Source organism: Electrona antarctica, assembly GCF_951216825.1.
Source record: "Electrona antarctica genome assembly, chromosome: 21".
In the NCBI taxonomy this organism is placed as follows: domain Eukaryota; kingdom Metazoa; phylum Chordata; class Actinopteri; order Myctophiformes; family Myctophidae; genus Electrona; species Electrona antarctica.
Window position 1 is genome coordinate 721,334 of NC_136802.1, and position 17,193 is coordinate 738,526.

General features: G+C 44.9%; 1 protein-coding gene across 1 annotated transcript in view; it reads right to left on the reverse strand.

Annotated features, from left to right (window-relative positions):
* The window catches only part of LOC306914648 (ribonuclease inhibitor-like), a 43,412-nt gene that overhangs the window by 7,541 nt on the left and 18,678 nt on the right, over positions 1-17,193 (reverse strand). The window contains exons 6-14 of the mRNA XM_079491795.1: positions 10,320-10,433; positions 9,138-9,326; positions 8,872-9,042; positions 8,498-8,686; positions 8,232-8,402; positions 7,838-8,026; positions 7,573-7,743; positions 7,010-7,183; positions 3,661-3,707 (exon numbers count right to left, since the gene is read on the reverse strand). Coding sequence (XP_079347921.1) covers positions 3,661-3,707; positions 7,010-7,183; positions 7,573-7,743; positions 7,838-8,026; positions 8,232-8,402; positions 8,498-8,686; positions 8,872-9,042; positions 9,138-9,326; positions 10,320-10,433 — 1,415 coding nt within the window. The remainder of the gene's footprint in view (positions 1-3,660; positions 3,708-7,009; positions 7,184-7,572; positions 7,744-7,837; positions 8,027-8,231; positions 8,403-8,497; positions 8,687-8,871; positions 9,043-9,137; positions 9,327-10,319; positions 10,434-17,193) is intronic.

Below are 17,193 nucleotides of genomic sequence, written 5' to 3' on the forward strand. Positions count from 1 at the left end.
ACACTGGGTCGTTTAAATGTTGACATCAGGCCTAAATGGGTAAAACACTGGGCTGTTTAAATGTTGACGTCAGGCCTAAATGGGTAAAACACTGGGTCGTTTAAATGTTGACGTCAGGCCTAAATGGGTAAAACACTGGGCCGTTTAAATGTTGACATCAGGCCTAAATGGGTAAAACACTGGGTCGTTTAAATGTTGACGTCAGGCCTAAATGGGTAAAACACTGGGCCGTTTAAATGTTGACATCAGGCCTAAATGGGTAAAACACTGGGCTGTTTAAATGTTGACGTCAGGCCTAAATGGGTAAAACACTGGGCTGTTTAAATGTTGACATCAGGCCTAAATGGGTAAAACACTGGGTCGTTTAAATGTTGACGTCAGGCCTAAATGGGTAAAACACTGGGTCGTTTAAATGTTGACATCAGGCCTAAATGGGTAAAACACTGGGCTGTTTAAATGTTGACGTCAGGCCTAAATGGGTAAAACACTGGGTGGTTTAAATGTTGACAGCAGGCCTAAATGGGTAAAACACTGGGCTGTTTAAATGTTGACGTCAGGCCTAAATGGGTAAAACACTGGGCTGTTTAAATGTTGACATCAGGCCTAAATGGGTAAAACACTGGGTGGTTTAAATGTTGACATCAGGCCTAAATGGGTAAAACACTGGGTGGTTTAAATGTTGACATCAGGCCTAAATGGGTAAAACACTGGGCCGTTTAAATGTTGACGTCAGGCCTAAATGGGTAAAACACTGGGCTGTTTAAATGTTGACTTCAGGCCTAAATGGGTAAAACACTGGGCTGTTTAAATGTTGACGTCAGGCCTAAATGGGTAAAACACTGGGCTGTTTAAATGTTGACGTCAGGCCTAAATGGGTAAAACACTGGGCCGTTTAAATGTTGACGTCAGGCCTAAATGGGTAAAACACTGGGCTGTTTAAATGTTGACGTCAGGCCTAAATGGGTAAAACACTGGGCTGTTTAAATGTTGACGTCAGGCCTAAATGGGTAAAACACTGGGTCGTTTAAATGTTGACGTCAGGCCTAAATGGGTAAAACACTGGGCTGTTTAAATGTTGACATCAGACCTAAATGGGTAAAACACTGGGCTGTTTAAATGTTGACGTCAGACCTAAATGGGTAAAACACTGGGCTGTTTAAATGTTGACATCAGGCCTAAATGGGTAAAACACTGGGTGGTTTAAATGTTGACATCAGGCCTAAATGGGTAAAACACTGGGTGGTTTAAATGTTGACATCAGGCCTAAATGGGTAAAACACTGGGCCGTTTAAATGTTGACGTCAGGCCTAAATGGGTAAAACACTGGGCTGTTTAAATGTTGACTTCAGGCCTAAATGGGTAAAACACTGGGCTGTTTAAATGTTGACGTCAGGCCTAAATGGGTAAAACACTGGGCTGTTTAAATGTTGACGTCAGGCCTAAATGGGTAAAACACTGGGCCGTTTAAATGTTGACGTCAGGCCTAAATGGGTAAAACACTGGGCTGTTTAAATGTTGACGTCAGGCCTAAATGGGTAAAACACTGGGCTGTTTAAATGTTGACTTCAGGCCTAAATGGGTAAAACACTGGGCTGTTTAAATGTTGACGTCAGGCCTAAATGGGTAAAACACTGGGCTGTTTAAATGTTGACGTCAGGCCTAAATGGGTAAAACACTGGGCCGTTTAAATGTTGACGTCAGGCCTAAATGGGTAAAACACTGGGCTGTTTAAATGTTGACGTCAGGCCTAAATGGGTAAAACACTGGGTCGTTTAAATGTTGACGTCAGGCCTAAATGGGTAAAACACTGGGCTGTTTAAATGTTGACATCAGACCTAAATGGGTAAAACACTGGGCTGTTTAAATGTTGATGTCAGGCCTAAATGGGTAAAACACTGGGCTGTTTAAATGTTGACGTCAGGCCTAAATGGGTAAAACACTGGGCTGTTTAAATGTTGACGTCAGGCCTAAATGGGTAAAACACTGGGCCGTTTAAATGTTGACATCAGGCCTAAATGGGTAAAACACTGGGCTGTTTAAATGTTGACGTCAGGCCTAAATGGGTAAAACACTGGGCTGTTTAAATGTTGACGTCAGGCCTAAATGGGTAAAACACTGGGCTGTTTAAATGTTGACATCCGGCCTAAATGGGTAAAACACTGGGCTGTTTAAATGTTGACATCAGGCCTAAATGGGTAAAACACTTGGTCGTTTAAATGTTGACATCAGGCCTAAATGGGTAAAACACTGGGCTGTTTAAATGTTGACATCAGGCCTAAATGGGTAAAACACTGGGTGGTTTAAATGTTGACGTCAGGCCTAAATGGGTAAAACACTGGGCTGTTTAAATGTTGACATCAGGCCTAAATGGGTAAAACACTGGGTGGTTTAAATGTTGACTTCAGGCCTAAATGGGTAAAACACTGGGCTGTTTAAATGTTGACGTCAGGCCTAAATGGGTAAAACACTGGGCTGTTTAAATGTTGACGTCAGGCCTAAATGGGTAAAACACTGGGCTGTTTAAATGTTGACGTCAGGCCTAAATGGGTAAAACACTGGGTCTTTTGCAACTCCTAGGGAGAGCCTTGGGTGAGATCTCAACCCATTTAGACCCGAGACCAGATTCTACAAATGTCTTCTAAATCATGACAGGTTTCTGAAAAACCCTATGTTTCTATGTCAGTGGTTCTCAAACTATTTCATGTCAAGGACCCCCAAAATTATATGAATTTGGCCTCCGACCCCCATCTCAAAACATGTTGTTCCAGGGACCCTCCCAGAAGCAAAAATTTGAGTTAAAAATATTCGCTCTGAAAGAATATATATTCCAAATTTGCACCACATTTTCACGATTTTTCTAAAAATAGCAGATCTACAAGCTCATACAAAGGACCCACATTTATATTATATTTGGCCACAGACCCCCATCATGAAGAGAAGAGGAAAACACTTTATTATATTATATTATATATATTATATTATATTTGGCCACAGACCCCCATCATGAAGAGAAGAGGAAAACACTTTATTATATTATATTATATATATATTATATTATATTTGGCCACAGACCCCCATCATGAAGAGAAGAGGAAAACACTTTATTATATTATATTATATATATTATATTATATTTGGCCACAGACCCCCATCATGAAGAGAAGAGGAAAACACTTTATTATATTATATTATATATATTATATTATATTTGGCCACAGACCCCCATCATGAAGAGAAGAGGAAAACACTTTATTATATTATATTATATATATTATATTATATTTGGCCACAGACCCCCATCATGAAGAGAAGAGGAAAACACTTTATTATATTATATTATATATATTATATTATATTTGGCCACAGACCCCCATCATGAAGAGAAGAGGAAAACACTTTATTATATTATATTATATATATTATATTATATTTGGCCACAGACCCCCATCATGAAGAGAAGAGGAAAACATATTGTTCATAAATATCCATGGATGAAGAGGTTAAAGTTATTGTGATGCTGTATTAACACATTTAGCTAGGGACCCCCTGGAACCCCCCCAAGGACCCCTGGAGGGTCCCCAGACCCCACTTTGAGAACCAATGACCTAATAGCTGGATCTGATGCTTTGACTGAATGAATAAAACAGAATATAAACTTACACTTCTTCACTCCTGGTGTCAGCCTGTTCTCTCCACCGTGGTCCACACTGGAGTTGGAGGAGAGACAAAGTCAGACCTGAATATTCTCTATGATAATATAATTGATGATGATTTTACACCATTAAACATCAAACAACACAGAACAGCATCACATGTATTCATATCGTATTGATTACCTAGTTATTGATGTATTCATAGCCTATTGATTACCTAGTTATTGATTTTCTATCAGAGGTGAGCTGGCAGAACAGAGGTCATTCTGGAGTGACAAGCAGGTGCAATCTGACTCTCACAGCCTCCTGCTGCCAGAGTTGAACTGACTGTCTCTCACAGCCTCCTGCTGTCAGAGTTGAACTGACTAACTGTCTCTCACAGCCTCCTGCAGCCAGAGTTGAACTGACTAACTGTCTCTCACAGCCTCCTGCTGTCAGAGTTGAACTGACTAACTGTCTCTCACAGCCTCCTGCTGCCAGAGTTGAACTGACTGTCTCTCACAGCCTCCTGCTGTCAGAGTTGAACTGACTAACTGTCTCTCACAGCCTCCTGCTGCCAGAGTTGAACTGACTAACTGTCTCTCACAGCCTCCTGCTGTCAGAGTTGAACTGACTAACTGTCTCTCACAGCCTCCTGCTGTCAGAGTTGAACTGACTAACTGTCTCTCACAGCCTCCTGCTGCCAGAGTTGAACTGACTAACTGTCTCTCACAGCCTCCTGCTGTCAGAGTTGAACTGACTAACTGTCTCTCACAGCCTCCTGCTGCCAGAGTTGAACTGACTAACTGTCTCTCACAGCCTCCTGCTGTCAGAGTTGAACTGACTAACTGTCTCTCACAGCCTCCTGCTGCCAGAGTTGAACTGACTAACTGTCTCTCACAGCCTCCTGCTGCCAGAGTTGAACTGACTAACTGTCTCTCACAGCCTCCTGCTGCCAGAGTTGAACTGACTGTCTCTCACAGCCTCCTGCTGCCAGAGTTGAACTGACTAACTGTCTCTCACAGCCTCCTGCTGCCAGAGTTGAACTGACTAACTGTCTCTCACAGCCTCCTGCTGCCAGAGTTGAACTGACTGTCTCTCACAGCCTCCTACTGCCAGAGTTGAACTGACTAACTGTCTCTCACAGCCTCCTGCTGCCAGAGTTGAACTGACTGTCTCTCACAGCCTCCTGCTGCCAGAGTTGAACTGACTGTCTCTCACAGCCTCCTGCTGCCAGAGTTGAACTGACTAACTGTCTCTCACAGCCTCCTGCTGCCAGAGTTGAACTGACTAACTGTCTCTCACAGCCTCCTGCTGCCAGAGTTGAACTGACTGTCTCTCACAGCCTCCTACTGCCAGAGTTGAACTGACTAACTGTCTCTCACAGCCTCCTGCTGCCAGAGTTGAACTGACTGTCTCTCACAGCCTCCTGCTGCCAGAGTTGAACTGACTAACTGTCTCTCACAGCCTCCTGCTGCCAGAGTTGAACTGACTGTCTCTCACAGCCTCCTGCTGCCAGAGTTGAACTGATTAACTGTCTCTCACAGCCTCCTGCTGTCAGAGTTGAACTGACTAACTGTCTCTCACAGCCTCCTGCTGTCAGAGTTGAACTGACTAACTGTCTCTCACAGCCTCCTGCTGCCAGAGTTGAACTGACTAACTGTCTCTCACAGCCTCCTGCTGCCAGAGTTGAACTGATTAACTGTCTCTCACAGCCTCCTGCTGTCAGAGTTGAACTGATTAACTGTCTCTCACAGCCTCCTGCTGTCAGAGTTGAACTGACTAACTGTCTCTCACAGCCTCCTTCTGCCAGAGTTGAACTAACTGTCTCTCACAGCCTCCTGCTGCCAGAGTTGAACTGACTAACTGTCTCTCACAGCCTCCTGCTGCCAGAGTTGAACTGACTGTCTCTCACAGCCTCCTGCTGCCAGAGTTGAACTGACTGTCTCTCACAGCCTCGTGCTGTCAGAGTTGAACTGATTAACTGTCTCTCACAGCCTCCTGCTGTCAGAGTTGAACTGACTAACTGTCTCTCACAGCCTCCTGCTGTCAGAGTTGAACTGACTGTCTCTCACAGCCTCCTGCTGTCAGAGTTGAACTGACTAACTGTCTGTGAACTGACTAACTGTCTCTCACAGCCTCCTGCTGTCAGAGTTGAACTGACTAACTGTCTCTCACACAGCCTCCTGCTGTCAGAGTTGAACTAACTGTCTCTCACAGCCTCCTGCTGTCAGAGTTGAACTGACTAACTGTCTCACACAGCCTCCTGCTGTCAGAGTTGAACTAACTGTCTCTCACAGCCTCCTGCAGCCAGAGTTGAACTGACTAACTGTCTCTCACAGCCTCCTGCTGCCAGAGTTGAACTGACTAACTGTCTCTCACAGCCTCCTGCTGTCAGAGTTGAACTGACTAACTGTCTCACACAGCCTCCTGCTGTCAGAGTTGAACTAACTGTCTCTCACAGCCTCCTGCTGCCAGAGTTGAACTGACTAACTGTCTCTCACAGCCTCCTGCTGTCAGAGTTGAACTAACTGTCTCTCACAGCCTCCTGCAGCCAGAGTTGAACTGACTAACTGTCTCTCACAGCCTCCTGCTGCCAGAGTTGAACTGACTAACTGTCTCTCACAGCCTCCTGCTGTCAGAGTTGAACTGACTAACTGTCTCACACAGCCTCCTGCTGTCAGAGTTGAACTAACTGTCTCTCACAGCCTCCTGCTGCCAGAGTTGAACTGACTAACTGTCTCTCACAGCCTCCTGCTGCCAGAGTTGAACTGACTAACTGTCTCTCACAGCCTCCTGCTGTCAGAGTTGAACTGACTAACTGTCTCTCACAGCCTCCTGCTGCCAGAGTTGAACTGACTAACTGTCTCTCACAGCCTCCTGCTGTCAGAGTTGAACTGACTGTCTCTCACAGCCTCCTGCTGTCAGAGTTGAACTGACTAACTGTCTGTGAACTGACTAACTGTCTCTCACAGCCTCCTGCTGTCAGAGTTGAACTGACTAACTGTCTCACACAGCCTCCTGCTGTCAGAGTTGAACTAACTGTCTCTCACAGCCTCCTGCTGTCAGAGTTGAACTGACTAACTGTCTCTCACACAGCCTCCTGCTGTCAGAGTTGAACTAACTGTCTCACACAGCCTCCTGCTGTCAGAGTTGAACTGACTTATTTCTGTGATGTCTGGTGTTTACACGTGGTCTGAGTAGACACTATGAAAACACACACACACACACACACACACACACACACACACACACACACACACACACACACACACACACACACACACACACACACACACACACACACACACACACACACACACACACACACACACACACACACACACACACACACACACACACACACACACACACACCTCAGAGTGTCCAGTCTGTAGCGTGGATCCTTCACAGCAGCAGAGAGCATCGCTTCGCCTGATTCTCCTGGATGATTGAAGGTCAAGTTCAACTCTCTCAAATGGGAAGGGTTGGAGCGCAGAGCTGAGGTCAGAGAAGAACAGCCTTTCTCTGTGACCAGACATCCTGACAAACTGCGCGCGCGCGCGCGCGCACACACACACACACACACACACACACCACACACCACACACCACACACACACACACACACACACACACACACACACACACACACACACACACACACACAGAAGTTTAACAATATTACATACAAAAATGACTTTTGATTTCAGAAACAGTTAAACACATTTTAAACTCAGTTGAACAGTTATACTGACTTGAGAGACATAATAAAATAAATATCACTCACACAGACGCTCACGCACACGCACGCACGCACGCACGCACGCATGCACGCACACACGCAAACACACAAGTTTCACAATGATACATTCTGTTCCATTGAATTTAGAAACACATTTGGGTTTTATTTAAACTCAGTTGAACACAGTTATACTGACTTGAGAGTCTCCAACATGCAGTGTGGACTCCCCAGTCCCACAGCCAGAAGGTTGACTCCAGAGTCCTGAAGGTCGTTATTGCTCAAGTCAACTTCTCTCAGACTAGAGCTGGAGCTGAGAGCTGACGATAACTCCTGACAGCATCTCTCTGACAGGTTACAGCCACTCAGCCTGAAGAAACAGTGGGAAAGCATTTATTCATTAGATTTCTGTTAAAGAAAGATCATATAACATCTGAAATATCTCCAGTTATCAGTGAACCTACAGAGCTTTATTGGAGGCTTTGATCATGGGCAGCAGCCTCAGAAGAGCCTCCTCTGAAGCAGAGTATTTCTTCAGGTCAAACACGTCCAGGTCATTATTGCTCAAGTCAACTTCTCTCAGACTAGAGCTGGAGCTGAGAGCTGACAATAACTCATGACAGCATCTCTCTGACAGGTTACAGCCACTCAGCCTGAAGAAACAGTGGGAAAGCATTTATTCAATAGATTTCACGCACGCACGCACGCACGCACGCACGCACGCACGCACGCACGCACGCACGCACGCACGCACGCACGCACGCACAGAGAGAAGTTTCACAATGATACATTCTGTTCCATTGAATTTAGAAACACATTGGGTTTTATTTAAAATCAGTTAAACACTGTTATACTGACTTGAGAGTCTCCAACATGCAGTGTGGACTCCCCAGTCCCACAGCCAGAAGGTTGACTCCAGAGTCCTGAAGGTCATTATTGCTCAAGTCAACTTCTCTCAGACTAGAGCTGGAACTGAGAGCTGACGATAACTCCTGACAGCATCTCTCTGACAGGTTACAGCCACTCAGCCTGAAGAAACAGTCGTAAAGCATTTATTCATTAGATTTTCTGTTAAAGAAAGATCATATAATATCTGAAATATCTCCAGTTATCAGTGAACCTACAGAGCTTTATTGGAGGCTTTGATCATGGGCAGCAGCCTCAGAAGAGCCTCCTCTGAAGCAGAGTATTTCTTCAGGTCAAACACGTCCAGGTCATTATTGCTCAAGTCAACTTCTCTCAGACTAGAGCTGGAGCTGAGAGCTGACAATAACTCATGACAGCATCTCTCTGACAGGTTACAGCCACTCAGCCTGAAGAAACAGTGGGAAAGCATTTATTCAATAGATTTCACGCACGCACGCACGCACGCACGCACGCACGCACGCACGCACGCACGCACGCACAGAGAGAAGTTTCACAATGATACATTCTGTTCCATTGAATTTAGAAACACATTGGGTTTTATTTAAACTCAGTTAAACACTGTTATACTGACTTGAGAGTCTCCAACATGCAGTGTGGACTCCCCAGTCCCACAGCCAGAAGGTTGACTCCAGAGTCCTGAAGGTCGTTATTGCTCAAGTCAACTTCTCTCAGACTAGAGCTGGAACTGAGAGCTGACGATAACTCCTGACAGCATCTCTCTGACAGGTTACAGCCACTCAGCCTGAAGAAACAGTCGTAAAGCATTTATTCATTAGATTTTCTGTTAAAGAAAGATCATATAATATCTGAAATATCTCCAGTTATCAGTGAACCTACAGAGCTTTATTGGAGGCTTTGATCATGGGCAGCAGCCTCAGAAGAGCCTCCTCTGAAGCAGAGTATTTCTTCAGGTCAAACACGTCCAGGTCATTATTGCTCAAGTCAACTTCTCTCAGACTAGAGCTGGAACTGAGAGCTGACAAAAACTCATGACAGCATCTCTCTGACAGGTTACAGCCACTCAGCCTGAAGAAACAGTGGGAAAGCATTTATTCAATAGATTTCACGCACGCACGCACGCACGCACGCACACACGCACACACACACACACAGAGAGAAGTTTCACAATGATACATTCTGTTCCATTGAATTTAGAAACACATTGGGTTTTATTTAAACTCAGTTGAACACAGTTATACTGACTTGAGAGTCTCCAACATGCAGTGTGGACTCCCCAGTCCCACAGCCAGAAGGCTGACTAGTAATACTAATAGTTTAGATTGGGAGTGAATCTGTAGTTCTGACTGTAATGGGAAGTTCATTCCATAGTTTAGATTGGGAGTGAGTCTGTAGTTCTGACTGTAATGGGAAGCTCATTCCACAGTTTAGATTGGGAGTGAATCTGTAGTTCTGACTGCAATGGGAAGCTCATTCCATAGCTTAGATTGGGAGTGAGTCTGTAGTTCTGACTGTAATGGGAAGTTCATTCCATAGTTTAGATTGGGAGTGAGTCTGTAGTTCTGACTGTAATGGGAAGTTCATTCCATAGTTTAGATTGGGAGTGAGTCTGTAGTTCTGACTGTAATGGGAAGTTCATTCCATAGTTTAGATTGGGAGTGAATATGTAGTTCTGACTGTAATGGGAAGTTCATTCCATAGTTTAGATTGGGAGTGAGTCTGTAGTTCTGACTGTAATGGGAAGTTCATTCCATAGTTTAGATTGGGAGTGAATATGTAGTTCTGACTGTAATGGGAAGTTCATTCCATAGTTTTGGAGCCAGAAGGGAGAAGCATTTGGGACGTGAGGATCGTTGTCCCGGTGTTTTTAACGAGGGTACCTGCAGCTTCACTGCGTTGGCTGATCTGAGCACTCGGGAGGGTTTGTAAGGTGTGATCAGACTTGCAAGATATGCAACATAGAGAAGGATCAATGTCTGGCTTAACATCTGACCTCTGATCAGTAGAGTCTAATAAAACTACCGTATATCATGTGTTGTTTTCTGATCTCTGAACACTGACCTCTGATCAGTAGAGTGGTGTCCATCTTTGAAGTTAATCCATCCTCCCTTGGACTGGTCACTCTTCATGGAGACACAGCTGGGTACAGGAGACTCTGCTCTCTGATGATCAACCCTGAAACCATGACAACCATCATAAACATTACATTTGTACATCACCATGACAACCATCATCAACAATAATTAAATAATGACAGACAAATCAAGTCCAATTAGACACATTTCACAAGATAGATTTCATAGTGATGTACTGTCAGCTGCACGGACATGCAGAGAATGTTAGAGAGAAGGGGCTGAAATTCCTTAAAAGACATATTGCTCACAACTTGAAAGCTTGTAGATCAGCTATTTTCGAGGTGCAACCCTGCACACTGGATATGCGGTGTCCAACATGGATTTCCAAACAGAGACAAATTATGAGACAACTGACTGATGAAGTAAAGTCTAACAACATCAGGTTGGTTTCAGGTCAATGCAACATGACAACAGAGACAGTAGAGGTCAGGAGGTTTCAGGTCAACATGACAACAGAGACAGTAGAGGTCAGGTGGTTTCAGGTCAACATGACAACAGAGACAGTAGAGGTCAGGTGGTTTTCAGGTCAACATGACAACAGAGACAGTAGAGGTCAGGAGGTTTCAGGTCAACATGACAACAGAGACAGTAGAGGTCAGGTGGTTTCAGGTCAACATGACAACAGAGACAGTAGAGGTCAGGTGGTTTCAGGTCAACATGACAACAGAGACAGTAGAGGTCAGGAGGTTTCAGGTCAGCCACCATCAGGCTGTGAGCCACTCTGCTACACTATAGCGCCACCATCAGGCAGAGGCTCTGAGCCACTCTCCTACACTATAGCGCCACCATCAGGCTGTGAGCCACTCTGCTACACTATAGCGCCACCATCAGGCTGTGAGTCACTCTGCTACACTATAGCGCCACCATCAGGCTGTGAGCCACTCTGCTACACTATAGCGCCACGGTGACTATAGATATGTTAGTACACACACATTGGTGACTATATATATGTTAGTAGACACCTTTACAAACACATTGGTGACTATAGATATGTTAGTAGACACCTTTACAAACACATTGGTGACTATAGATATGTTAGTAGACACCTTTACAAACACATTGGTGACTAATATAGATATGTTAGTAGACACCTTTACAAACACATTGGTGACTATAGATATGTTAGTAGACACCTTTACACACACATTGGTGACTATAGATATGTTAGTAGACACCTTTACAAACACATTGGCGAAGAAAATTCTTGGTAAGAAATGTATTCCCAGATTTGACGTAGGTTTGTAGTAGGCTATGTATCCATACCGGGGGGGGGGGGGGGGGGGGGGGGAGTTTATATACTGTAGGTAAAGCATGTTTTGGCCTGTTATTTGATGTCTATGTGTGAACGTGCCTGGAAAATGCTTCTTACAATGTGAGTTAGATATTAAACTTTATTATGAGCTGTTTAAACATGTTCCGTATCAAAGTCTAACAACATCAGGTTGTTTTCAGGTCAATGCAACATGATAACAGAGACAGTAGAGTTTACTGGTTGTAAATCTGTCTGTAAATGTGGGTGCGTCTGTGTGTGTGAGTGGTCGTTGGAGGGGAGGAGAGGTCCTATACGTTTATCTCGGGAGCCAACCGACTGATCAACTAAATATAGAGCTATGATCAGCATAGTGGTCACTGGTCAGCCTTCTAGTTTAAAAGATGCAGTTTGACAGGATAGTATTACCGGTAACATCCTTGACAATGATTTTAAACTATATCATGTGTTGTTTGATTTACAACAGTAGAGACAGTAGAGGTCAGGTGGTTTCAGGTCAATGCAACATGACAACAGAGACAGTAGAGGTCAGGTGGTTCCAGGTCAATGCAACATGTGGAATCTTTCCTTAAACAGGTCCGTGGATTCTCTCCTTATTTTCCTTAATATAGCATGAAGTGAGTCTCGATATCCAGGCAAAGTCCTTCTTTATTCAATCAAGGCACATCCCATAGTTACATCAAGTTACACGCATCAAGTCATCAAGCATCAATTCCATACAGCATTCTCAGGCCAGGCCAAGCCTGTCCTCTCCGTTCTCCCACTCCAACCAACCTAACCCCTGACTCTTCTGTGTCCCATCTCTTTATACAAATATAACATGCAGTGGGTGTCACCTTTGTGTGTGTGTGTGTGTGTGTGTGTGTGTGTGTGTGTGTGTGTGTGTGTGTGTGTGTGTGTGTGTGTGTGTGTGTGTGTGTGTGTGTGTGTGTGTGTGTGTGTGTGTGTCAGGAAGTCAAAAGACCCCCGTCTGTGACAGGCACTGTAGTAATATAATGCAACTGTTAACCTCCTATCATAAAGATTGGCTCTAATCAACCAGGAAGCCCCAGGTGGTCTTCCTGACCTCCTGAAAATAGCCTAGGTATTTTTACAGCTGCCGTAAGCCACGGCCTGTGGTCACAGACCCTACCTACAGATAGCCTTTAGTTCTAGTGGGTCACTTTGGTGAGACACTGGAGTGAGATCAGACTTGCAGAAGTTAAAGTTATATGTACAATTGTGACTAACCATGTAGTTATGATTCATAATACACCACAAACATGACAACAGAGACAGTAGAGGTCAGGTGGTTCCAGGTCAATGCAACATGATAACAGAGACAGTAGAGGTCAGGTGGTTCCAGGTAAATGCAACATGACAACAGAGACAGTAGAGGTCAGGAGGTTTCAGGTCAACATGACAACAGAGACAGTAGAGGTCAGGTGGTTTCAGGTCAACATGACAACAGAGACAGTAGAGGTCAGGTGGTTCCAGGTCAATGCAACATGATAACAGAGACAGTAGAGGTCAGGTGGTTCCAGGTCAACATGACAACAGAGACAGTAGAGGTCAGGTGGTTCCAGGTAAATGCAACATGACAACAGAGACAGTAGAGGTCAGGTGGTTCCAGGTCAACATGACAACAGAGACAGTAGAGGTCAGGTGGTTTCAGGTCAACATGACAACAGAGACAGTAGAGGTCAGGAGGTTCCAGGTCAACATGACAACAGAGACAGTAGAGGTCAGGTGGTTTCAGGTCAACATGACAACAGAGACAGTAGAGGTCAGGTGGTTCCAGGTCAACATGACAACAGAGACAGTAGAGGTCAGGTGGTTTCAGGTCAACATGACAACAGAGACAGTAGAGGTCAGGTGGTTCCAGGTCAACATGACAACAGAGACAGTAGAGGTCAGGTGGTTTCAGGTCAACATGACAACAGAGACAGTAGAGGTCAGGTGGTTCCAGGTCAACATGACAACAGAGACAGTAGAGGTCAGGTGGTTCCAGGTCAACATGACAACAGAGACAGTAGAGGTCAGGTGGTTTCAGGTCAACATGACAACAGAGACAGTAGAGGTCAGGTGGTTCCAGGTCAACATGACAACAGAGACAGTAGAGGTCAGGAGGTTTCAGGTCAACATGACAACAGAGACAGTAGAGGTCAGGAGGTTTCAGGTCAACATGACAACAGAGACAGTAGAGGTCAGGTGGTTCCAGGTCAATGCAACATGATAACAGAGACAGTAGAGGTCAGGTGGTTCCAGGTCAACATGACAACAGAGACAGTAGAGGTCAGGTGTTTCCAGGTCAACATGACAACAGAGACAGTAGAGGTCAGGAGGTTTCAGGTCAACATGACAACAGAGACAGTAGAGGTCAGGAGGTTTCAGGTCAATGCAACATGACAACAGAGACAGTAGAGGTCAGGTGGTTCCAGGTCAACATGACAACAGAGACAGTAGAGGTCAGGAGGTTTCAGGTCAACATGACAACAGAGACAGTAGAGGTCAGGAGGTTTCAGGTCAACATGACAACAGAGACAGTAGAGGTCAGGTGGTTTCAGGTCAACATGACAACAGAGACAGTAGAGGTCAGGTGGTTCCAGGTCAACATGACAACAGAGACAGTAGAGGTCAGGTGGTTCCAGGTCAACATGACAACAGAGACAGTAGAGGTCAGGAGGTTTCAGGTCAACATGACAACAGAGACAGTAGAGGTCAGGTGGTTTCAGGTCAACATGACAACAGAGACAGTAGAGGTCAGGTGGTTTCAGGTCAACATGACAACAGAGACAGTAGAGGTCAGGAGGTTTCAGGTCAGCCACCATCAGGCTGTGAGCCACTCTGCTACACTATAGCGCCACCATCAGGCAGAGGCTCTGAGCCACTCTGCTACACTATAGCGCCACCATCAGGCTGTGAGCCACTCTGCTACACTATAGCGCCACCATCAGGCTGTGAGTCACTCTGCTACACTATAGCGCCACCATCAGGCTGTGAGCCACTCTGCTACACTATAGCGCCACGGTGACTATAGATATGTTAGTACACACACATTGGTGACTATATATATGTTAGTAGACACCTTTACAAACACATTGGTGACTATAGATATGTTAGTAGACACCTTTACAAACACATTGGTGACTATAGATATGTTAGTAGACACCTTTACAAACACATTGGTGACTAATATAGATATGTTAGTAGACACCTTTACAAACACATTGGTGACTATAGATATGTTAGTAGACACCTTTACACACACATTGGTGACTATAGATATGTTAGTAGACACCTTTACAAACACATTGGCGAAGAAAATTCTTGGTAAGAAATGTATTCCCAGATTTGACGTAGGTTTGTAGTAGGCTATGTATCCATACCGGGGGGGGGGGGGGGGGGGGGAGTTTATATACTGTAGGTAAAGCATGTTTTGGCCTGTTATTTGATGTCTATGTGTGAACGTGCCTGGAAAATGCTTCTTACAATGTGAGTTAGATATTAAACTTTATTATGAGCTGTTTAAACATGTTCCGTATCAAAGTCTAACAACATCAGGTTGTTTTCAGGTCAATGCAACATGATAACAGAGACAGTAGAGTTTACTGGTTGTAAATCTGTCTGTAAATGTGGGTGCGTCTGTGTGTGTGAGTGGTCGTTGGAGGGGAGGAGAGGTCCTATACGTTTATCTCGGGAGCCAACCGACTGATCAACTAAATATAGAGCTATGATCAGCATAGTGGTCACTGGTCAGCCTTCTAGTTTAAAAGATGCAGTTTGACAGGATAGTATTACCGGTAACATCCTTGACAATGATTTTAAACTATATCATGTGTTGTTTGATTTACAACAGTAGAGACAGTAGAGGTCAGGTGGTTTCAGGTCAATGCAACATGACAACAGAGACAGTAGAGGTCAGGTGGTTCCAGGTCAATGCAACATGTGGAATCTTTCCTTAAACAGGTCCGTGGATTCTCTCCTTATTTTCCTTAATATAGCATGAAGTGAGTCTCGATATCCAGGCAAAGTCCTTCTTTATTCAATCAAGGCACATCCCATAGTTACATCAAGTTACACGCATCAAGTCATCAAGCATCAATTCCATACAGCATTCTCAGGCCAGGCCAAGCCTGTCCTCTCCGTTCTCCCACTCCAACCAACCTAACCCCTGACTCTTCTGTGTCCCATCTCTTTATACAAATATAACATGCAGTGGGTGTCACCTTTGTGTGTGTGTGTGTGTGTGTGTGTGTGTGTGTGTGTGTGTGTGTGTGTGTGTGTGTGTGTGTGTGTGTGTGTGTGTCAGGAAGTCAAAAGACCCCCGTCTGTGACAGGCACTGTAGTAATATAATGCAACTGTTAACCTCCTATCATAAAGATTGGCTCTAATCAACCAGGAAGCCCCAGGTGGTCTTCCTGACCTCCTGAAAATAGCCTAGGTATTTTTACAGCTGCCGTAAGCCACGGCCTGTGGTCACAGACCCTACCTACAGATAGCCTTTAGTTCTAGTGGGTCACTTTGGTGAGACACTGGAGTGAGATCAGACTTGCAGAAGTTAAAGTTATATGTACAATTGTGACTAACCATGTAGTTATGATTCATAATACACCACAAACATGACAACAGAGACAGTAGAGGTCAGGTGGTTCCAGGTCAATGCAACATGATAACAGAGACAGTAGAGGTCAGGTGGTTCCAGGTAAATGCAACATGACAACAGAGACAGTAGAGGTCAGGAGGTTTCAGGTCAACATGACAACAGAGACAGTAGAGGTCAGGTGGTTTCAGGTCAACATGACAACAGAGACAGTAGAGGTCAGGTGGTTCCAGGTCAATGCAACATGATAACAGAGACAGTAGAGGTCAGGTGGTTCCAGGTCAACATGACAACAGAGACAGTAGAGGTCAGGTGGTTCCAGGTAAATGCAACATGACAACAGAGACAGTAGAGGTCAGGTGGTTCCAGGTCAACATGACAACAGAGACAGTAGAGGTCAGGTGGTTTCAGGTCAACATGACAACAGAGACAGTAGAGGTCAGGAGGTTCCAGGTCAACATGACAACAGAGACAGTAGAGGTCAGGTGGTTTCAGGTCAACATGACAACAGAGACAGTAGAGGTCAGGTGGTTCCAGGTCAACATGACAACAGAGACAGTAGAGGTCAGGTGGTTTCAGGTCAACATGACAACAGAGACAGTAGAGGTCAGGTGGTTCCAGGTCAACATGACAACAGAGACAGTAGAGGTCAGGTGGTTTCAGGTCAACATGACAACAGAGACAGTAGAGGTCAGGTGGTTCCAGGTCAACATGACAACAGAGACAGTAGAGGTCAGGTGGTTCCAGGTCAACATGACAACAGAGACAGTAGAGGTCAGGTGGTTTCAGGTCAACATGACAACAGAGACAGTAGAGGTCAGGTGGTTCCAGGTCAACATGACAACAGAGACAGTAGAGGTCAGGAGGTTTCAGGTCAACATGACAACAGAGACAGTAGAGGTCAGGAGGTTTCAGGTCAACATGACAACAGAGACAGTAGAGGTCAG